The following is a 23773-nucleotide window of genomic DNA, read 5'->3' on the forward strand; positions in this document are numbered from 1 at the left end:
CGCTCGCAGCTGCGCGTTGGCGCCCGGCGTGACGTAGGCGGAGCGGGAGGCGTGGAGACGGCGGCGAGAGCTAGAGCGGCAAGGTGAGGGCGCGGGCCGATGGGCCGGCGGCGGAGCGGGCGCCGGGTTTGTGGAGAGCGGAGGTTGCCCTGGGGGCGCTGCGAGGACGAGGGCGCGGGTGTGCGCTCGGTCCTCCCGCCGCAGCGCCTATTGCGCGCCGGCTGGTAGCCTCCGGAGGAGGTCTCGGAAGCCCGCGGGGCCGCCCATCCCGGGGGGGGCGAGGTCGGCTGCCGGTGCTGTGGGCGGGGCGGGGGCGGGCAGACGGGCTGGCGGAGCAGGAGGAAGGGCCAGCCGGAGGGCGGAGTGAGGAGGCGGCGCAGAAAGGGGGCGGGAGCCGAGGAAGTCATCCCTCAGAACCAGACAAACGGTGCGGGGAGACGGGGTGTCCACTGGTAACTGTTACCCAGCTCAGCTTCGGCTGCTCGCTGCTCAAAGCCAATAAACGGGAAGCAAGAGTCAGGAGAAAGGAAAGGTGCTTTAATCAGAAAAGCCGGCAGTCTGGGGAGGAGGTGGACTCGCGTCCAGAGATCAACTCCGAGGATTCTGCTCAGCCATGACAGTTTTTAAAGGGAAGGAGCGGGGAGAATCTCAGGCAGTCATCGAAGCAGGAGGGTGGGTTCTGCGTCCTTCTCCATTGCGTGCACACTGGCTGACTCTTCAGATGTTATCTTGCCTCGGTGACCTGCCTGCAGGATTGCTAAGGGGGTTGCTGGGGGCAGAGAGCTGGTCATTCTTTAACTGCTTAGTTCTTCATTCTGACTTCTTTTAATCTAGGGAAAGAATCAACAGGTTAGGCAAGGCATGTGTGCATTCAGGAGAGCATTAGTCAGGAATTAGGTTAAATTGCCTAGTGACCTCATTCCTATAATTAGGTTCTTTTAAGGTTAGAGGGGAACAGAATGGGCAAACAAGAAAGGGGCACACGAGCTGCTTTCATAAAGAATGGAGTTGGACCACAGCCTCACACTATATGCAAAAGTGAACTCAAAATGGATCAAAGGCCTAAATGTAAGTGCTAAAATTACAGAACTCTCAGAAGGAAGCATAGATGCAAATCTTCAGGATCTTGGGTTAGGCAGTGGTTTCTTATGACACCAAAAACAGAAGTAACAAAAAATAGGTTGGACATCATCAAAATTAAAAACTTGTGCTTCAGATGACACCATTAAGAAAAGACAACCCAGAGAATGAGAGAAAATAGCTGCAAATCATATACCTGATAAGGGACTTGTATCCAGAATAAAGAACTTGCAACTGAAGAGTCAAAAGGCAACTAATTTTAAAATGGGCAAAGGGATGGATTAACAACAAGGTCCTACTGTATAGCACAGGGAACTATGTTCAGTATCCTGTGACAAACCATCATGGAAAAGAATATGAAAAAGAATATATACATGTATATGTGTATAACTGAGTCACTTTGCTGTACAGAAGAAATTAACACAACATTGTAAATCAACTATACTTCAGTTAAAAAAATTTTTTTAAATGGGCAAAGGACTTGCATATATGCCTCAAAAGAGGATGTACAAATAGGCCCATGAAAAGATATTCAACGTCATTAGGGATCGGGGAAATATAAACCAAAAGCACTAGGATGGCTTGAATCAAAAAGTCAGGTAGGGCTTCCCTGGTGGTGCAGTGGTTAAGAATCCACCTGCCAATGCAGGGGACATAAGTTCGAGCCCTGGTCTGGGAAGATCCCACATGCCACAGAGCAATTGAGCCCGTGCACCACAACTACTGAGCCTGCCCTCTAGAGCCCGTGAGCCACAACTACTGAGCCCGCATGCTGCAACTACTGAAGCCCACGTGCCTAGAGCCCATACTCTGCAACAAGAGAAGCCACTGCAATGAGAAGCCCGCGCAGTGCAATGAAGAGTAGCCCCAGCTCGCCAAAACTAGAGAAAGCCCACGTGCAGCAACGCAGACCCAAGGCCAAAAATAAATTAATTAAATTTTAAAAAGACATTGTTTAAAAAAAAAAAAGGTAACTGCATCTTTATCTTGGACAGCTCTGAATGAGCCCGTGTGAGCCCCGAATGTAATCGCAAGTGGGAGGTAGAGGGAGATTTGACTCCAGAAGAAGTAGGAGAGGAGATGAGAGAAGCAAGAGGCTGGACAGGTACGACTGCTGGCTGTGGGCTGTGATGCAGGGAATGTGGGTAGAAGCTGAAAAGGACAAGGAGATGAATTCTCCCCTGGAGCCTCCTGCCAGCACCATGATTTTAGCCGCATGAGACCCATTTTGGACTTCTGGCCTGCATGACTCTAAGGTAATAAATCTGCGTTGTTTCAAGCCAAAAAAAAAAAAAAAGGTAACAACAGGTGCACGAGCCTATGGTGAAATCGGAAACCTCATACACTGCTGGTGGGAACTTAAAGTGATGCAGCCTCTTGAAAAAAATGGTTTGGCAGTTCCACAAAAGAGTTGTTAGGAGTTAACATATGACCCAGGAATTCCACTCCTAAGTATATACCCAAGAGAATTAGAAACACACAGCCACATGGAAGTGTGTATGAAAATATTCTTAGCAGCATTACTCATAATTCCCAAGAAATGTAAACAACCCAAATATCCATCAACTGATGAATAAACAAAATGTGGCATATCCATACGATGGAATATTATTCAGCCAAAAAAAGGAAGATGAAATACTGACACAGGCTACAACATAAATGAACCTTGAAAAAAGCACTACACTAAGTGAAAGAAGCCAGACACCGAAGGCCACGTATCACATGATTCCATTTATATCAAATGTACAGAATAGGCAAATCCATAGACATGGAAAGTAGATGCTGGTTTCCAGGGGCTGGAGGGAGGGGATTGGAATGACAGCAGCTGGATGCAGGGTTTCCTTTCAAGGTTGATGAAAAAGGTGAAATTAGGGAGTGCTGATGGTTGCACAACTTCGTGAATTTACTGAACACCACTGGATTGTGCACCTTGAAAGGGTGAGTTTTGTGGTACATGAATTATATCTCAATCAGAAATCTTTTTTTTTTTTAAATTTTTTTATTTTTTTGCTTTATAACAAATTTAATCAGTTATACATATACATATGTTTCCATATCCCCTCCCTTTTGCGTCTCCCTCCCATCCTCCCTATCCCACCCCTCCAGGCGGTCACAAAGCACCGAGCTGATCTCCCTGAGCTATGCGGCTGCTTCCCACTAGCTATCTACCTTATGTTTGGTAGTGTATATATGTCCATGCCGCTCTTTCACTTTGTCACAGCTTACCCTTCCCCCTCCCCATATCCTCAAGTCCATTCTCTAGTAGGTCTGTGTCTTTATTCCTGTCTTACCCCTATGTTCTTCATGACATTTTTTTTTCTTAAATTCCATATATATGTGTTAGCATACAGTATTTGTCTTTCTCTTTCTGACTTACTTCACTCTGTATGACAGACTCTAGGTCTATCCACCTCATTACAAATAGCTCAATTTCATTTCTTTTTATGGCTGAGTAATATTCCATTGTATATATGTGCCACATCTTCTTTATCCATTCATCCGATGATGGACACTTAGGTTGTTTCCATCTCCGGGCTATTGTAAATAGGGCTGCTATGAACATTTTGGTACATGTCTCTTTTTGAATTATGGTTTTCTCAGGGTATATGCCCAGTAGTGGGATTGCTGGGTCATATGGTAGTTCTATTTGTAGTTTTTTAAGGAACCTCCATACCGTTCTCCATAGTGGCTGTACCAATTCACATTCCCACCAGCAGTGCAAGAGTGTTCCCTTTTTTCCACACCCTCTCCAGCATTTATTGTTTCTAGATTTCTTGATGATGGCCATTCTGACTGGTGTGAGATGATATCTCATTGTAGTTTTGATTTGCATTTCTCTAATGAGTAAAGATGTTGAGCATCCTTTCATGTGTTTGTTGGCAGTCTGTATATCTTCTGTGGAGAAATGTCTATTTAGGTCTTCTGCCCATTTTTGGATTGGGTTGTTTGTTTTTTTGTTATTGAGCTGCATGAGCTGCTTATAAATTTTGGAGATTAATCCTTTGTCAGTTGCTTCATTTGCAAATATTTTCTCCCATTCTGAGGGTTGTCTTTTGGTCTTGTTTATGGTTTCCTTTGCTGTGCAAAAGCTTTTAAGTTTCATTAGGTCCCATGTGTTTATTTTTGTCTTTATTTCCATTTCTCTAGGAGGTGGGTCCAAAAGGATCTTGCTGTGATTTATGTCATAGAGTGTTCTGCCTATGTTTTCCTCTAAGAGTTTGATAGTGTCTGGCCTTACATTTAGGTCTTTAATCCATTTTGAGCTTATTTTTGTGTATGGTGTTAGGGAGTGATCTAATCTCATACTTTTACATGTCCCTATCCAGTTTTCCCAGCACCACTTATTGAAGAGACTGTCCTTTCTCCACTGTACATTCCTGCCTCCTTTATCAAAGATAAGGTGACCATATGTCCGTGCGTTTAACTCTGGGCTTTCTATCCTGTTCCATTGATCTATCTTTCTGTTTTTGTGCCAGTACCATACTGTCTTGATTACTGTAGCTTTGTAGTATAGTCTGAAGTCAGGGAGCCTGATTCCTCCAGCTCCATTTTTCGTTCTCAAGATTGCTTTGGCTATTCGGGGTCTTTTGTGTTTCCATACAAATTGTGAAATTTTTTGTTCTAGTTCTGTGAAAAATGCCAGTGGTAGTTTGATAGGGATTGCATTGAATCTGTAGATTGCTTTGGGTAGTAGAGTCATTTTCATAATGTTGATTCTTCCAATCCAAGAACATGGTACATCTCTCCATCTATTTGTATCATCTTTAAATTCTTTCATCAGTGTCTTATAATTTTCTGCATACAGGTCTTTTGTCTCCTTAGGAAGGTTTATTCCTAGATATTTTATTCTTTTGGTTGCAATGGTAAATGGGAGTGTTTCCTTGATTTCACTTTCAGATTTTTCATCATTAGTATATAGGAATGCCAGAGATTTCTGTGCATTAATTTTGTATCCTGCAACTTTACCAAATTCATTGATTAGCTCTAGTAGTTTTCTGGTAGCATCTTTAGGATTCTCTATGTATAGTATCATGTCATCTGCAAACAGTGACAGCTTTACTTCTTCTTTTCCAATTTGGATTCCTTTTATTTCCTTTTCTTTTCTGATTGCTGTGGCTAAAACTTCCAAAACTAGGTTGAATAAGAGTGGTGAGAGTGGGCAACCTTGTCTTGTTCCTAACCTTAGTGGAAATGGTTTAAGCTTTTCACCATTGAGGACGATGTTGGCTGTTGGTTTGTCCTATATGACCTTTATTATGTTGAGGTAAGTTCCCTCTGTGCCTACTTTCTGGAGAGTTTTTATCATAAATGGGTGTTGAATTTTGTCGAAAGCTTTCTCTGCATCTATTGAGATGATCATATGGTTTTTCTCCTTCAGTTTTTTAATATGGTGTATCACGTTGATTGATTTGCGTATATTGAAGAATCCTTGCATTCCTGGAATAAACCCCACTTGATCATGGTGTATGATCCTTTTAATGTGCTGTTGGATTCTGTTTGCTAGTATTTTGTTGAGGATTTTTGCATCTATGTTCATCAGTGATATTGGCCTGTAGTTTTCTTTCTTTGTGACATCCTTGTCTGGTTTTGGTATCAAGGTGATGGTGGCCTCGTAGAATGAGTTTGGGAGTGTTCCTCCCTCTGCTATATTTTGGAAGAGTCAGAAATCTATCTTTAAAAAAGAAATGTAGGCTAAAGTGATCAACTCAGCAAAAAGCAGATGCAAATATCCTCTCTGATATTAAACACACAGAAAATTCTAAAGAGAAAAAAAAGCTTGACTATAAAAGGGAGACAGGAGAGGGACATGAAAGGGATAAAATGAGTTGGATGAAAGAGGGGAGTGATTTCATGTTTCTAAGTACTGGTAGGGAGGCCCTTTCAATCTTTACTCCACCCTCCTACTTAGCAAAGTTAGAAAGTTAAAAACTACACCTGCCAGATTCCTTGGAGGTCAGAGCCCCAGCCAAGACTTGGGCCCCTCCGGCTTGCTGCATCTGTGCATGACTGGGGGTGGCGGGGAGGTGCCCTCCTTCCTGCTGCTCCTGGCTGCACTTGCTGACGAATATGAGTTGACAAATTTGAGTCTCTCCTGTAAGGGAGGTCCAGTGGTGGGTAGCTTCTTGACCTGAATCCCTGACCCTGGACGCAGCTCTGGGCCTGCCATAACACATCTCCAAGTGTGGGGCTATTGGGGGTCCTGGGTCCTCCCATCCCTCTCGGCTCCAGAGGCAGTATCAGCAACTGGAGGTGCCTTGGGGGGGGGTTCAGTTCTGTTTTGTTTTGGGAGTCATTCCAGGAGACCCAGTCCAAACCAGGTTATTAGGCCCCTCCAACAATGCACAAGCCCCAAATTTCCTGTAGAAAATGTCTGCCCAACTAAATCTGCAGAGTGGTTTCCGTTTCCAGAAGCAGACTGTAACATTTTCCCTCATAGACCCTCTCAAACTGCAGTTTCAATACACACAGATCAAAACTGCTTAAATGTAAGCTTTAAAAACTGTGAACCGCGGGCTTCCCTGGTGGCGCAGTGGTTGAGAGTCCGCCTGCCGATGCAGGGGACACGGGTTCGTGCCCCGGTCCGGGAGGATCCCACATGCCGCGGAGCGGCTGGGCCCGTGAGCCATGGCCGCTGAGCCTGCGCGTCCGGAGCCTGTGCTCCGCAACGGGAGAGGCCACAACAGTGAGAGGCCCGCGCACCACAAAAAAAACAAAACAAAACAAAACTGTGAACTACTATATTGTATACCTGCAACTTATAGAATATTGTAAACTAACTATACTTCAATTAAAAAAAAAACGTTAAATGATTTTCCCACTGTTTTCTTGGATGGTTGATTCCTGTGCACATCTTACACACTGGCCAATGTGGGAATCTGCGGGGCAGCCGGGGAAGGCTGGCATGATGGGCCGCCAAGCTCCTCCCTCAGCCAGGACTGGGGCAGGGGAAGGAGGTGCCAGCTCAGGCTCTGCTTGCCCTCCTGCATCGGGGGGATACAGTGCTTTTCTGTTTTTGTTTTGTTTTTTAATTTATTTTATTTATTTATTTTTGGCTGTGTTGGGTCTTTGTTTGAGCAGGGACTACTCTTCCTTGAGGTGTGCGGGCTTCTCATTATGGTGGCTTCTCTTGTTGTGCAGCACGGGCTCTAGAGCACAGGCTCAGTAGCTGTGGCACGCGGGCTCTAGAGCGCAGGCTCAGTAGTTGTGGCGCACGGGCTTAGTTGCTCCACAGCATGTGGGATCTTCCCAGACCAGGGCTCGAACCCATGTCCCCTGCATTGGCAGGCGGAGTCTTAATCGCTGCGCCACCAGGGGAGCCCTGCTTTTCTGTTTAAATCAGCCAGACTCAGTCTCAGTTGCTGACAAGTGAGACCCCGACTATGCAGGCCCCTGACTCTGACTTTCTCCTGAGTGTGCTTCCCCACTCAGGGAAGGGGCACGAGGCCCAAAAGAAGGCCGGCCCCAAGATCAGGTTTGCTCCCTGGCGTTGTGGAGAGTGGGGGAACAGGCATTGTCATATCATACCGGCAGGGATCCCAGGAAACACTTGTACGGTAGACAGGGGCTGTCAGAACTAGGTAGGCATTAGAACCCCGCAAGACCACCGAGTCTGCATCTAGGGATGCTCACACGTGGACAAGGATGTATAGGGACGGTCATTGTGTGCAAAATCAAAGGCTGGACACATGTCCACCAGCAGGCTGAGTAGTATGGACGGCGTACACTGTGGGCCACCAGCAAGAATGACACAGACTTCTGTGACGGCAAAGACCACCACCGTCTGTGTGAAGACAAGGGTCAGACATGCTCACATATGCACAGAGATCTCTGGAAGTCACAAGAAAAAAGTAAGAGTAGGGGCCTATGGAGAGACACTGGGAATTAGGGAGGGACGGCAACTTCTGTTTTTTTGTACTCTGTTTTTCCAAGTACATATTTTATTTTATTTTATTTTATTTATTTTTTTGGCCGTGCCATGCAGCATGCAGGATCTTAATTCCCCGACCAGGGATCGAACCCATGCCCCCTGCAGTGGAAGTGTGGAGTCCTAACCACTGGACCACCAGGGAATTCCCTCCAAGTACATATTTTAAAATATCACATACCCATGGATCCTCCAAGGTGATTAAAATGAGTCACCCAGGGACTTCCCTGGCGGTCCAGTGGTAAAGAATCTGCCTTCCAATGCAGTGGACGTGGGTTTGATCCCTGGTCGGGGAACTAAGATCCCAGGGGCTGCGGGGCAACTAAGCCCTTGCACCACAACTACTGAGCTCACACGCCTCAACTAGAGAGAGAAAACCCGCGCCCTGCAACTAGAGAGAAGCCAGCGCTCTGCAAGGAAAGATCCCACATGCCTCAACGAAGATCCCGTGTGCCGCAACTAAGACCCGATGCAGCCAAGAAAATAAATAATTTTTTTTTTTTAAAGAAAGGAGTTTGTTCTTTGCTAAAAAACAAAACAAGACTCACTCACTAATTGCCTGGAGTCACACTTGGGAATTGTCTACAATTTGACCCTGAAACCAAGACCATGTAACATTTCATGGGGAGAAGCCCATGATCCCAGCAGTTCTTAGGTTACTTTCTGCCCTGGGAAGTGACTTAAAAAGCCCTATCACAGGTAAAATTAACATGCTTAAAGCCAAGCCCCAATATTTCTCCTTCAAGCCCATCCTGTTCCTAATCACGCCACCTGTTAATGGCCCAGCTAGCTCATCAATTCCTAAAACCCAAAGCCCAAGTCAGCCTCGAACCCTCCCTCCTGTCCCAGCCCCAGGCCACCGGGCAGCGGCAACCACTAGCTAAGGTTTCTCGGACCCGAAGGCACACCTCACTTGGTCTCTCCCCCAGGTCACTGCCAGTCTTCCCGATTCTACTCACCCCACCCGCTCTGTTCTCCGAAAGGGAGTGCTCCCTCGAGGAGATTTGCCCAGCCACGTTGTACACACGTGTGCAACCCACCATACGGCATTTGCACATACATCACACGTGCACACGTACCCATGCAGACACGTCACCTACAATCACATCACATAAATGTGCACAAACTGCTCACACACCACGTGCACGCGTGCGTCCCACGTGCACACACACCACGCGTCTCCTGCAGCAGACTTGCCGACTGCCTACCCCCGCCTGACCCCTCTTCCTTGGTAACAGAGCGTAGCCTCCGCAGGGCGCCACTTAAAAGCATTTCCCTGCCCCCCTTGCAGCTGGAAGTGACCACGTGACACACCTCTGGCCAGCGAGGGGATGAGGCCGCTGGCGGGACGTCCAGGAGGGCTCTCGCTACGGGACAGGCAACGCTGTGCCCCTTCCTTCTGCCCTCCCTCCTCCCTCCCTCCCGGAACACGGACGGCGCCAGGGATGCACGGACCAGGATGAAAGCTGCGTGCCGCAGGGGGCCAGGTGGACACCCAGAAGGAGCCCGTGTCCTCCAGCACTGGGGACTGCTACCCCTGGCCCGACGGCCCCCGTTCTGTTCTGGTCTGCGCCGCTCGCCGGGCCGCCGAGCCCCACCCTGACAGCCTGACAGCCAGTCCTGCCAGGAGCCGCCCGCTGTCCCGCCCGCTCCAGCCTCCGCCCAGGCACGCGCCCCAGCCAGGTCACCCGTTCCCACCGCTCCGGTCTGCTGCTGACACAGCACACGGTGCTCCCTTGCACCTCTCTCGGTGAAAGACCCGTGGAAAAGACTGAGAAAAAGGTAAAAGAAGTGACTAAGCAAGGTTTGTACTTATTTAATAAGAAAATCGCTTCTTTAAAAAAATAGTGTCTTTACATGCTGAGTTGTGTGTAGTCAACGCATGAGCTGAAAATAGACTCGCAGCAGGTTCTCCCTGTGACGGAAACTCAGTGATGCAGGTCTCAGGATCCTGAGCTGAGGAGGCCGGCGCGGGCCGTCCCGTCGGGGCGAGGCAGGCTGGCGGGTCCCGGCGTGCGTGTCGTGGGCCAGCTCAGTCACTGTCCCCGTCCCCGTCACTGCCTTCCAGGGGGCGGGGGACCTGCAGAGCGAGAGCAGACAGGAAACGGCTGTTGGGGAGCACGCTGCCCGGAGAGGGCTCCCCTGCTCGGGGGCTGCCCAGGGCGAGGCTCAGCCTCACCCCGGCTTCCTCTTCACTGATTCAAGAACCTGTCTTGAACAGGCAAAGCCAAGGGCTGGGGACCAGAGGGGGTCTTCACCGGGCTCCTCCAGCTCCCAGAGGCTTCAATGACCTTGGGGACATAAAACTGATCTACCGCAAAGCTGGTCAAGTGCAAGCCCCTCAGCGCTATATAAAGACGGCAGACGGTCAGAGGCCTCTCTCTGTCTGTGGGAATCAGGCAGAGAGCAAGCCTGGCCCCCAGGTCCCATCTGTACACGTGCTCCGTTTGGCCTCACAGTGCTGGGAAAATTAATAACCACCAACATTTAAAGAGTGGACTATTTCACATACAAGTCTGGAATCCCAGTTTCTCCTGAGAAAAGGTAAGCTCCGACAACGCTCAGGCCCACCCTCCACTGGCTGGCGCTGAGCTGCAGGGGCCCTTCTGATGGAACGAGAGCCCTGCTGTTTCTCAGTCTCCACCAAGTCCTGTCTCCTCCCCGACGCTGCTTGGAATTCACCATCCGACCCACAACCCCTGCCTTTCTCACGCCTGGCCCACCTTGCTTGCCCCCCCTTACCTGTACGCACACGGGTTGGGGAGGAAGGACAGTGTTTTTCTAGATATCTAGATAATGGGAAGAAATCTCCCAGAGCTCCAGGTGCGAATCTCACCCTTTGACAGCCTGCTGGGACACCATGAGAGAACATGGCTTTGGGGACCTCCCTCGCCCCAGGGTAAAGAATTGAGAACTAAAGTAAAATGTTAACTTTCAGCTCCAGCACCTCCAATCGTGGACGCTCTCCTTCTGACATACATAAGGTTGGCAGTTAACTCACAGACGAATCACACTCTGAGCCAGGTCCCTGGTCGGTATCGGACAGCAGGGCTCCAGGGGAGCGGAGCCCAAAGCACAGCCTGCGTCCCCTCCCAGACGGAGGAGGGCACCGCGGGCCTGGACGGGAACGCCGCCCAGAGGGCGAGGAGAACGACGCTTGGCCGCTCAGCGTCCCTGGCGCCTGTCAAGCTACCCCATGTTCTGGAGCCAGGTACGTGCCAACTGCCCAGCAGCATCAGCCAGAGGGGGACGTCCTACTGGCACCTCCATCTCACGCACGGGAAGACGGCCACCGAGCACGTCCCTCACCCAGCGTCACTGAGCGCAGAGCAGGGGAGCCGGCCACCAGGTCCTATGCCCTGGCCCTGCTCCTCCCACTGTTGTGACCCCGGGGCAGCGACAGGCCTCTTGGTGCCTCAGCTTGCTCATCTATACAATGGGTACAATGACAGGGGGCAGAGTGGGTTTAAGCTTAGCCACGGACAATGACAGATGTGGACAAGTGCTTGGCTGAGCCCCTGGAAGGGCCAGCGCCAGCCCCCGTGGTTCCCCTGACCCCCAGCCCCCGTGGCCCCAGCCCCACCTTGGTGCCCGGGCCAGCGGCCGCGTGGGCAGTGGCGCTGAAGTCATGCACGGGCAGGGTGCTCAGCCACTGGGCCATGGACCTCTCGTGGCGCTCGGTGCTGATGATCGTGGGGTAGATGTGCTGCTCCTTGAAGGCCGTGACCTCAGCCTCCTCCCGTGCCCAGTCCAGCGGCTCGTGCAGCCCGTCGTGGCCGAAGCGCTGGTTGTACTTCTCGAAGTGCACCCGCTCCAGGACCAGGCCGAGCCCTGGCGCCTTGGGCACGTCCACCTTGGCCTCCCCCCAACAGCGCTCCAGCACGCTCTCGGGCGCGTAGCCCTTGACGATGGCCACCACCAGCCCCACCATCTTCCTGATCTGGTGCGTCATGAAGCTCTGGCCCTTGACCTTGATCACCGCAAACTCCATGCCTTCGCGCACGAAGGGCTCCTCGCAGAACATGTCGAGGATGTAGCGCCGGGCGCTGGGCTCGCGGGGCCCCTTCTGCGAGGTGAAGTTGTGGAAGTTGTGGGTGCCCCTGTAGCAGGCCAGGAGCCGGTTCACACGCCCCAGCGTCTCCGCGTGCAGCCGGTACGTCTCGTCCTGCGCGTCGCGGTCCTTGTGGGCAAAGGCGAACGTGGGCAGCATGTAGAAGTAGGTCCTGGCGTCGCACTTGTTCTTGGAGTTGAAGCCGCCCGTGACCCTTTTCAGTCCTGGGGGCAGAGGAGGCCATGAGGACCAACGACACCCTGAGCAGGTCTGAGTGCCGGCACGTCACCTGCCGAACCCGGACGAGCCCGAGGGGGCCCCGGCTCCGTGCGCTAAACCCTCAGCCAAACCCTGTCCAACAAACCCCGGGGTCGGCCGAGGTGCGGGACATCCTGCTCTCGCCTCACGGATCCCGGGGGACCCACGCGGACTAAAGCACCAGCCGGTGACCCCGACCCAGAAGCCTTGGATCAGAAGCCATCCTGCAGGTGAGGCCAGGGACAGCAGTGTGTTCAAACAGCAAAAGAACTGGAAACAACTTAAAAAGTCCAGCAACAGGGAAACGATCAACGGCTCTTAGACATTTGCAGAATGAACCGAAAGCAGCCCCGCAGAGCAGGTGCCCGTCCCCAGGACCGGGGGCCGCACCGCTGGGCGCTCACTGTGCCTGGCCAGGCCTCCCAACAGACGACTTAACCGTTAAGTGAAAAAAGAAAAGCAAAACGAAGAACTACGTGTGTATTTCTCTTTGGAGAGAAACACAAACATACGGATTATGTCTGTATTTGTATAGAAAATTTCTGAAAGAATCACAACTGTTGGGGGGGCGGTTTCTGGGAACTGGGGACCACGAAGCGCCTTGTGGCCCTGGGTGCTCCGTGCTCCGCGGCTGTCCTCACGCTAAAGTCAAGACGGGGTCGCGAGGACTCAGCCTCACGAGGAGGCTGACTTAAAGGCCAACTTTGGCTTCATGTTACAAGGACTGATTTGGACACCGCGCCGGGGCTGCCAGTTCAAGGCTGCATCCGCACCGCCCTTCCCGTCTTCTGTCTCTGCTGTCGCGTTTGATTTGGGGTAATCTTATTTTTGTGTTTTGTCTTGCTTTAAGAATCCAATTTCATCGACACAGAGCGTCACAGGTATGCTTTGTGCACCTAATTTCTGTCGTGCGGAACATAACTGCCAAGAAAAGGCTGAAAGGGGCCGGCAGCCGACCACATGGCTGGGCTGTTAATGAGGGAAACACAGCCTTGCTGTGTTGTGTTATGTAAGCAGTGCTAACGGCTGCGAACTGTGTAGGGCTTTGGTGTTATTTTAGCAGAAGTGGGGAACAACCTGTGAGTACATGAGGACATCCCCGTGGAATGAATGTCAAGAGGCCTTACACGGGACTTTCAGAGGATTGGCTCCCGGAGAAGGTCTTCAGGAGGGAATTATCCTCACCAGGCAGAGAAAGACCACAGGGTAATAAAAATAAAACCGCGTTATGCCAATAATAAATGCAGAGCCTTCCCTGGTGGTGCAGCGGTTAGGACTCCGTGCTGCCACTGCAGGGGGCGCGGCTTCCATCCCTGGTCGGGGAATGAGACCCCACATGCCGTGCAGTGCAGCAAATAAATAAATAAATAAACATTTAAAAAATAAATTTAATAGTGGGCAAAGTAACCAAAAATAACGGTTGTGACTTTGTGTTGAGATCCCTATTTATACTTGGACCAGACGTTCATGGCAGTTTCTTTTTGTAACAGCCCCACACTGGAAACACCCGCAGCGTTCCCCACCAGGCAAGTGGATAAACAACTGGAAACCACGCAGCAATGGAAAGGAACAAACCGGATACACCCGACAGCGTGCGGGAATCTTTAACCAGGCTCCGTGAAAGAAGCCATTCCATACGATCCTATTTACATAAAACTCTAGAAATACGAAGCAATCTATAGTGAAAGAGAGCAGATCAGTGGTGGCCTGGTGAGAAATGGGGTGGGAGGGACGTGGGGAGGGTTCCAATCTTCTGGGGGTGACAGGGTGACTCTCTCAAGTGGGCTGGTTGCACAGGTGTGCACACATATCACAACTTTTTAATTGTATAATGAACTATGCAGTTTACCGTGCACTGGTTATACTTCAACTTTAAAGAGCATTGAAAAGTGTTTTTAATTCTCTGGTTAAAGAAAAACTGACACTGTAGTGTGCGGGCGATAACACAGGCAGACCTGAAATACACGTCACGACAGCAGGAGAGGTGCAAGTACATGGCTGCAGGTGTTAGGTGCGTGCAAGGTGGCCTGGCTTCACGTGAAGGCAGCTGTGGTAACTGGCCCATGGATGCTTTGACCCCGGGGCTGGCAAACAGTGGCCAAAACCATGGCCGTTCCTGTACAACTTCTGAGCTAAGGCTGAAAGGGTGGTTAAAAAAAGAAACAAAGGAGAAGAATATGCAACAGAGACAGTAATCTATGTGGCCACAAAGCCTCAGATAGTTTACTACCTGGCCCTCTACAGAAAGACTTTGCCAGCCCTTGCTTTAAGGGCCGGCAAAGCAATCACTAAAAAAAACCATAGCGAGTCATCGCATTAGCTAACCAAGGTGATGATGAAATGCAATGATAAGAAACATCAATTAATCCAAAAGGAGGGAGAAAAAGAAGAGGGAAACAAATGGGACAGAGAGAACAGAAGGCAAGAAGAGCTACCCCCAGCCACCCCAGTAACCACATTAATTATCAATGGCACATATATGCCACTTAAAAGGCAGAGAGGGTCAGACTGGAAATCCCATTATCAGGCCTGTTACAATAGGGAGTCAGAGCCCCTGTTTTAATTTTATCAAATCTGGACTTTCATATCCAAGCATTTGGCTAAAACAAGGTACATGTAGCACCAAGATGCTGCGCCGAGGGCCTTTCCAAGTGTGTCTGGCTGTGTCCCTTTCTGAAGGAGGTGGGAATACTGAACCCTTTCTTACAGCTGACTCACAACCACTCCTACCAACTGCTAAGCAACCACCCTGTTTATCTTAGCTCCGCAACAGAGAAACTCGGTGAAAGAAGAAATTTCGTGTCCCTGTGAGACCGGCCACCACCCAGCGTGCAGCCCAGCGCTGCAAGGCTTACCCAGTATCCGAATGTGAGACGGAAGGTGGCTGTTAATCTTTTCTAAAAGGTCGTCAATCAGCCACACCTTCAGGGACACAACCTGGCCGGCCGCAGACACACCCTGCAAAGGAAGCAGACATGGGAGGGCCAGCTGGGCCTTGCACTTGGAGCACGACACTCTGACACTCTGCAAGCTGGTCTCTTCAGCAGAAGGACCACGTGCGCGCTACATCTTTCCGTGGAGGAATTCTGCTTTTAGAAGTGCCTCTGAAGGGAATAATCAGATACAAGAACAAGGGAGTGAGTGCCACATAACTTATAAAATATTACAGGTGAACTTCAGAGCCCAAAAAACATGGGAACAAGTACATGAAATCCTGCAGACAGGAGATAAAGTCCCACCTTGGATGTGACTCTCAAGGACTTAGGAAAAAAGAAAATGCAACTTAGATGACAGAACTCTGGAGCTGAGCAAGGAAGAGGTCACCATCTAAGTCACAACAGCAGGTATCCTGTGGGGATGGGGTGCTAGTGACACAGGTAAAACTGATCAAGCTCTGCACTCAAGAAGAGTACCATCTACCATTTGTATGTTATACCTTTTTTCTAAAAGCAAGTTTTCATAAAAGGCAATATGGCAGTAAGGTCTGGGGGAGGGGAGCGGTCTGATTCGGAAGGTGGACGGGGAGGGCTCCTGGGATGCGGGCAGAGACCCACGTGTTGACCTGAGTGGAGATTATCCAGGCGTTCACCGTAGAATCACCCGTTTCACTTTATACTGACACTGTATGCACCTTTCTGTTCACTACAGTCATACTTTCTAAACAGATTTTTTTAAACGTAAGCAAAGAAGACAGAGTACTGTGTAACACATGTAACACTCCACTGAAACATTTCTTTAGTCTGAATCTAGTCATGAGAACAATCAGACAAATAGATCGAGGACATTCGTCAAAATACCTGGCCTGAACTATCCAAAAACATCACGCCAGGAAGGACAGAAAGGAGGTGAGGAGACCATTTTAAAGGAAACTCAAGGGCTCCCCTGGTCGTGCAGTGGTTAAGAATCCGCCTGCCAAGCAGGGGCCATGGGTGCAAGCCCTGGTCCAGGAAGATCCCACATGCCACGGAGCAACTAAGCCCATGCACCACAACTACCGAGCCTGCGCTCTAGAGCCCGTGAGCCACAACTACTGAGCCCATGTGCCACAACTACTGAAGCCCACATGCCTAGAGCCCGTGCTCCACAACTAGAGAAGCCACCGCAATGAGAAGCCCGCACACCGCAATGAAGAGCAGCCCCCGCTCGCCACAACTAAAGAAAGCCCACGTGCAGCAACGAAGACCCAACACAACCAAAAAAATAAATAAATAAAAGAAATAGAAAAAAAAAATTTTAATTAAAAAAAAAAAATGAAGGAAACTCAAAAGACATGACAACTGAATGGAACCATCAACCCTGGGTTAGACACAGGATCAATAAGAAACGGTGTAACAGTGTTAAATTTCCCAAGAGTGATAGCTACACCGAGCAGTTGCCAGGGGACGCCACTGCTCATGCGACATATTTTGGGGTGAAGGGTGATGACGTCTGCAACTTCCTCTCAAATGGTTCCATTCAAAGGCACAAAAACGAAAACAAATATGGCAAAAGTTTAACACTGCCGAGTCTAGGGGAAGACTAAGGGTGTTCACGCGTCGTTCCTGGGACTTCCGGGGGTCTGAACGTTTTCCAAATAAAAAGTTGGAGAGATTTTTGTAAAAAAGAAGGAAGACAAAAAACAAACTGGTGAGATGGAACAGAGGCCGAATCCACTGTTCCCCAGGCAGACACCCTCCAACACAGAGGCATCTGGCCACGAGTGGCTACCGAGGGCATAAAATGGCTGTCCTGAAATGAGGTCTCAAAGTCTCAGCACACGAAAAGGAACGGAAATACATCTCATTGCTTATCTTTTTATATTGATTACATGTTTTTTTGTTTTTTAAAAATTTTTGGCTGCATTGGGTCTTTGTTGCGGTGCGCGGGCTTCTCATTGCGGTGGCTTCTCCTGTTGCAGAACATGGGCTCTCTAGGCGCGCGGGCTTCAGTAGTTGTGGCACACGGGCCTAGCTGCCCCGCGTCATGCGGGATCCTCCCGGACCAGGGCTCGAACCCATGTCCCCTACACTGGCAGGCGGATTCCTAACCACTGTGCCACCAGGGAAGCCCTGATTACACGTTGAAATGAGAATTTTCTGGATATGCTGGTGGAGAGTGGGTGATGACTAAAGGGTACAGGGAAGTTTTAGGGATGACGAAAATGTTCTAAGCTTGACTGTGGTGATGGCTGCACAACTGTGAGAAAAGACTAGAATCAATGAATGTACCCTTTAAATGGGCAAAATGTGTGGGAGTGAATTACAGCGCCTTGAAACTTTCTTTTTTAATATGCAACAAAAACTAACAAAATATTATCATTTGTTCATCCATGGGGATGTTAGTATCAAAGGTTTTCTAGATTTCCCAAAATGTAAGAAGGAAAACATATTCGAATAAAACCATCTCTAATAACAGTGAAAACTGAAATAAACGCTAGCCCTGTATTTGGAAATGCTGTCTTCATTAGCTCAGTCAAATGTTTACTTTTCTTCTGCCTTGAAAACAACCAGAGAGCTGTAAGTGGGAAAGTTAAAAAGAAAACAAACACCACGAATAGCCCCGGTACTCTTTACCTGGACCAACTACCATGTGACTGGATCACCCACGAGACTGCCAGGCGCCTGTTTTTGTTCTTAGCTGTCTGTGCGGTAGCTCTGGTTCCGGGGTTCTGGCCTGGGCCTGTGGATCCCAGGGGACGCTGTACCTTTGAAACTCAACGTTATTCAGATTCCCGGGACCCTGACCTGCAAAAAGCTACATGTACCACAGACTCCCAGTGACCTTAGGTGGCCGGAGAGGTGATTTCAGGGCCTGGGTCTGAGAGAGCAGGCTCAAAGGTGCACGGGCACTTTGGGTTTTTTATCTCCTGGGGGAGAGCTTTACGTTCTCCGTGGCTGGTTGTCCCACCTGCCTCGGCGACACCCTCCATTCCTCTGTGGGGAGCCCCTGCTCGCACCAGCCCCACACCTGGGAATATGCCAGGGTGGGACCAGCCAGCGACTGGCCTGGGACGGTGGGAGAGCCAACCAGACAGCAGGACTCAATCTCATGAGCGTGAATGGACAGTGCTGGGTCACGGCCCCCCGAGACTCCTGGGTGTGCAACCCCCGCGGGGCTCCAAAGACGTGGCACTCACACATGCACAACGGAAACTATTTCCCGTTCGTCGCTTTTTATATTGATTACACGTTGAAAAGCGACTGCCTTGGACACACGAAGTTAAATAAAATTGATAACAAAACCCAGCGTCACCTGTTTCCTTTTCCCTTTTGGCTGTGGCTCCTAGGAAGTTTAACATCACACGCATGGCAGGCCTCTGCGGCCACGCGGTCCTACTTGTGTCGCGAGCCTGAGATGGATGGACCTAAGGCAGATGTCGTGGCCACCGTGCCACCCACAGGAGTGACGGAGGAGAAAGCACAGACGGAGAGGACGCCAGACCTTGTGGCCCTGAGCACCTAGGTCCAGCCACACCTGGGCCAGAAATGCCCCAGTTTCTTGGCCACACGAGGCAACAACTTTCCTTCCACTGACACTAGTCTGAGCTGTGCATCTGTCATTTGTGACCAAGAGAATCTTGAGAGATAAAGGCGCTGAGATGGAAAGTGGGACGAGGACAAACACACACCACAGACCGGCGGCTTCGGTGCCCCTTGCACCTGCAGGGGATGTGGGGACAGCACCTACCTTGTCCGTCCGGGCGCAGCGCTGAAAGGACATCTTCCGCATGTCCTCCCCGTGATTCTCAGGAATACAACCCGACTGGACCAGGGCGGACACCAGGTCATCTTCGATGGTCTTGAATTTCGAGGACCCAACATTCCTCTGAGGAAAAGAGAAGAAAACTTGTTTTTCACTCAGTCACCACCCCCAGTAGGGGCCCTGGGCCACGGCCGATCCAGGTAGGGGCATGTGCGTTGTGCCCGCACCCGGCAGGTGGGGACCGCACCTGTGGGCATGGAGAGACCCTGCAGCTCGTCCCCCGACCTGTGGGAAGCAGGAGAGCCACCTGTGGGTGCCCACAGTCCTAGAAACTTCCCACCCTGGGCAGCTGACAGCGGGCATCACCTGAGACATCATTTCCCCCTACCTGGTCAGATGTGAGACCAGCACCCTCCTGCTGGAGACCCATCTGTCTGTTGTACCCGGCCAAAGAGGGACTCCCCTCCCTCATCACCCCAGGGTCTCCCTCCCTCACCACAGCAGGGAGCAGGCCCTCCTGCATCACTACAGGGAGGCAGGCCCCCCCCTGCTGGAGGAGGAAGCCACCCCAGGGTGCTGCCAGCACCTAGTGGGTGCGGATGAAGTGCAATCACAGTCCAGGGCCTGCAGGACCCTGTGACATCAGTGAGATCACCACCCTGACGTTGTCAAAGAAAATCTTTGCAAAGCAAGGGACACAGGGCGACAAGCACTTCGCCAAGACGCACCACAGGGGGCAGGTTCTTCCCAAAGTCTACCTCACAGTCCCCACCGCAGCTTAAGTCCAATCCCTTTACTCAGCAAGAAGCTACAAATGCTCCTCCCGCGATCGGAACGGATATTAAGAAACGGGGATAACAACCCTTCCCCACATCCCGCTGTGTCCTTCCATCACCCTGTGAGCTACCGTCACCCTCTACCCCCCATCCATTCCCCTAATGGGGAAACTGAGGCAAACAGAAGATGATGAGACACAGGCAAAATTCTCAAGACAGCGCATAAGGCAACAACACACGTAATCAGTCAGCCTCAAACAAAAAAGCATTTAAACACCCGCAAAGAGCAGCAGAGGTGGTTTATTTGTTCCACTAAGTGAGACCGAAGCACTGTTTCCACCACTGTCACAAGCTACCCGTGGTCATCAAAGGTCCTCAAATGGGTTTCATGGGTGCAACCCTATACTTAATAAAAAATACTAAAATAGGATACGAAGTATCTCATTACTACTACTATTTACAGCAAAGGTGACCACAGCACCTGGTAAGGTTGGGCACTGTTTCCTTCAACTCCCGCTTCAGTTAGACACTCTACACAGCAGGGAATTCCTCCCTGCGAGTCAAGCTTACAGAAGTTTAAAGAACAAGGCACCAAAGTGTAAGAGCCACAACGCTGGCCACAAGGAACAAGAAGAAGATCTACGTGCGTCTGCTGGGGTACCGGGGCTCTTGTGCCTTTCAGGAAAGGGTCACAGGGCTGGGCTGGGCAGGGAGTTCTCACGTGCCTGTGTACCCACAACTGTCACCTTCACGTGTCTAACGAACAGTAACAGCTGCCTCTTCTGAGCACCCCTGGCGCTGCCCCAGTTCTAGTGTGCGGTATCGGTCAGCCTAATGGCCCTTCACGCCCTATAGGGTCAGCACTGTGATCAGAAAGATGAGGAAACGACGGACTGAGAGCTCGAGTCACTTGCCGCCTCCGACCATCGGCAGGCCTGGGCCTTTAACCACCTTGGGAGGCTCATGCACATCTCCCCCTCGCCCCCCGCCCCAAGCAATGCATGGATGAAACAGGGCTCAAGGCTGCTTCAATGTGAATCTAAATCTTGCCTGATGGGACCCACACGGTAAAGGAGGTGAAGAATGAGACCCCCCCTTTCTGCCACTTCCCAAGATGGCTCACTGGGTAACTGTCACTCCGAGGTCCCTGCCCCAAGCACACGGGCCTCGAGAGAAGTCAGAGCTGCCCGGGCCCGCGGGCGCCCTCACCTGCATGCCGTGGTAGCCCTTCCCGGAATAGGCCATGAGCAGCACGATCTTCCGCTTGGGCAGCTTCCTGTGCTGCTCCCCGTCCTCGCTGCTCTTGAGCTTTTTCGCCTGCTGCTCTGTTTCCTCCCAGATCCTGGCCGTGCCCTGCCAGCCACGCCGGGCCTTCCTGTCCTGCTCCTGCTTGGTCCCCACGGGCATGGGGGCCTCCCCATTCCCTGCCATGGGGGGCAAACTGAAAAGACACGGTGGCGAGGAGGGGTGGGGTGTGAGCAAAACACAGAAGGAAGCGGCCCAGTGAAAGACTGACGGTGGCAGCATGGTCCAGTAAACACCCTGGGCTGACCACCGAGTCCAAATCCCAGCTGGGCGCTAACTGTAGATCTTGCCCAACCACCAACTTGGCCTCGGTTTCACTGTCCAAGAAATGGAGCAGTGACAGCACTTTATGCGATTAGGGCTGGTGCTCGCCGGGCATGCAGTCGGGCTCAGTGGGGGGTCAGCGTGCTACCCTGGGGTCACGGACAAGTGCACTGTCATTACCAGAGGAGGCGCGGTCCCAGGCGCGGGGTCCACGGTCCGCAGGCTCTCCTCAGGGCCCAGGCCGCCGCCCGCAGGCTGGGGAGCCCCATGCAGACGCGGGAGGAGCGGGGGGGCACGCGCCCGACCCGTGACCTCCCCCAGTACGCACCCACCGGGCCCTCTAGACCCCTAACCTCCCCGGGGCCCCTACACACCAGCCCGCCCCTCCTTAACTCCGACCACGGCCAAGCTCCAGCCCCACCCCTTGTGAACTCTAACCTTCCCGGGACCCTCTCACGCTCCAGCCCCGCCCGCGGATAACCTAAGACGTCCCTGACCCCCAGGCTGACCTCTGACCTCCCCAGTCCCTCCTGCTCCCCCCTCGTCCTCTCGCCTCGCCCAGCCGGCTCTCCCTCGGGAATCGGGGAGACCCCGGCCACCCCCGCCGGGACTAGTGGGGCGCGCCCCAACCCGGCCCCACTCACGGAGCCGCGGACTGAGCCGGAGCCGGACCACGTGGGCGAAGGCGGAAGCGGAGCGCGCGGCCGGACGGCGGCCGGCCGTGGACAAAAGTACTTCTGGGGGAGGCGGGCCGAGGCTTTGGGGCGGAGCTTGGTGTCAGGGGCGGGACTGAGCGGGGCTTCGGGGCGGGGAGGGCGGGGCCTGGCGCCGGGAGCCCGGTTCCCCGCTGCCAACTCGGGGGTGGTTTGAGGCCGGGGGTGGTTTGAGGCCGATGTGGATGCGCCCTCTTAGGGCGAACAAATCGTCCTAACAACTACGCTTCCAGGCTCTGTTCCGTGTTACAAGTGTTAGCTCATTCACTCCTTTCGCCCGCCTTAGGGAGCAAGCACCGTAAGAGCAAGCACGTTACTGAAGAGGAACCCGAGGGACAGAGAGGCTGAGCCCACGGCCGGAAGCCACACAGCACCAGTCCCGGCATCTGGAATGACAGCCTGTCTTTCAACAGTGTGCAGACCAGCGCCTTCCCACAAACCTCTCATAAGAAAACACTTGCCATGTGCCGGTGCCAGGTGCTGCTCTAGTGGCTTGATGCCTGTTAGCTTATTCAATCTTCATGAAGCCTTGAGGAAGGTTCTCTTGTCCCCATTTTACAGTTGAGGAAGCTGAGGCACGGAGAGGGGCCCAGATGCCAGGGAGAGACTGGGTCATGCTGGAGCCGCCTGTGTGAGAGCTCCAGGGAGTGAGGACCTCCTGGAAGCTGGTAGAGGACAGATGGGAAACTCATCCACACATGGGGTTTGGGAGGCGGCACAGATGTCACCACAGCTGGCGGGAGCGAGTGACAGCCCGCAGAAGGTGGAAGGAAGTGCGGCTGGCAGCACGGGACTCAGACCTCCCGGAGATGGCCACTCGGTCAGTAGCTATTTTCTGAGCACCTAGTAGGTTCCCAGCGCCTGCAAAGGCTGGGAATAGACTAGGAGCAGAACCCGTGCCCTCGGGAAGCTTCCACTCTAGAGGGGACAGACAATGACAGACCAACAGCAAGAGAGTGTGTGATCAAGTGTTAAATGCTGTGTGAAAACGACTCAGAAGTACTGACGCGTGCTACGGCTGGGGGTGAACCCTGAAAACACATTCAGTGGAGAAGCCAGGCGCAGAAGGCCACGTCGTGCGTGTATGATTCCATGTACAGCTGACCCTTGAGCAATGCAGGGTTGAATGTGCGGCTCCACCTATACAGAATTTGTTTCACTAAATACAAAGTGCAGGACTACTCAGTCTGCCAGTGGCTGAATCCACGGATGCGTCACCACGGACACAGAGAGCCAGCTGTCAAGTTATATGTGGATTTTCGACTGCGTGGGGGAGGGGGTCTGTGCCCCTAACCGCCACGTTGCTCACACGTCACCTGTATATGAAATGTCCAGAAAAAGCGAACCCACAAGCAAGAAAGGGGATCAGTGGCTGCTGACAAGGATTCTCTCCTGGACCAAAGTCTACTCAGCCTCCTAGTTGGAAAAGTCAGGCCTAGTTGGAAAAGAGCTCAGGCAGGCAGGAGGGCACAGCTCACCTGTGCTAACCAATCCCCAGGACAGCCCACCCCTCTGAGGAAGGGAAGAAAGAGCTGCCCCAGGGTTCCAGGCATGAGGAAAGGTCAAGGTCACATGTGGTCTGGGGAACTCAGGTGGCTGAGCAGCCTTAGGAAGCATCGGGGCACCTTCACACAGAGCACCTACCATCTCCAGAGCACCCCAAAACACAGCACCCTACCTTCCCCCAGAGAACCCCGTCACACAGCACCTACCATCACAG

General features: G+C 51.8%; 1 protein-coding gene and 1 long non-coding RNA gene across 3 annotated transcripts; one reads left to right on the forward strand and one right to left on the reverse strand.

Annotated features, from left to right (window-relative positions):
- The first annotated feature begins 21 nt into the window (after positions 1–21).
- On the forward strand, positions 22–11582 carry LOC309815109. Its single transcript, XR_014295804.1, has 3 exons — positions 22–83; positions 9297–9787; positions 10944–11582. It is a non-coding gene; the product is annotated as an uncharacterized lncRNA (long non-coding RNA).
- PUS1 (pseudouridine synthase 1) lies at positions 9807–22084 on the reverse strand. Of its 2 annotated transcripts, none has more exons than XM_082641645.1 (6): positions 21985–22084; positions 20981–21212; positions 18981–19118; positions 15170–15272; positions 11589–12280; positions 9807–10085 (listed from the first exon to the last, which is right to left on the reverse strand). In XM_082641645.1, the coding sequence occupies exons 2-6, from the start codon at positions 21200–21202 to the stop codon at positions 10038–10040; spliced, it is 1203 nt and encodes a 400-aa protein (XP_082497771.1). In that variant the 5' UTR covers positions 21203–21212; positions 21985–22084; the 3' UTR covers positions 9807–10037. The 2 variants fall into 2 exon arrangements, with proteins under 2 accessions (XP_082497771.1, XP_082497770.1); XM_082641644.1 differs by lacking the exon at positions 21985–22084 and adding an exon at positions 21521–21978.
- Between the last annotated feature and the right edge of the window lie 1689 nt (positions 22085–23773).

This window comes from Mesoplodon mirus (assembly GCF_964341445.2).
Source record: "Mesoplodon mirus genome assembly, chromosome: 13".
NCBI lineage: Eukaryota > Metazoa > Chordata > Mammalia > Artiodactyla > Ziphiidae > Mesoplodon > Mesoplodon mirus.

Excerpts from the sequence above, each read along its gene's own strand:
- PUS1 (XM_082641644.1), bottom strand. The coding sequence starts at position 21,609 with ATGGGGCTCCCCAGCCTGCGGGCGGCGGCCTGGGCCCTGAGGAGAGCC. Across the intron at positions 12,281-15,169 it reads GTCTCACATTCGGATACTGG|GACTGAAAAGGGTCACGGGC; the intron begins GTAAGCCTTGCA and ends CTCTGCCCCCAG. Across the intron at positions 10,086-11,588 it reads CCGCTGGCCCGGGCACCAAG|GTCCCCCGCCCCCTGGAAGG; the intron begins GTGGGGCTGGGG and ends CTCGCTCTGCAG.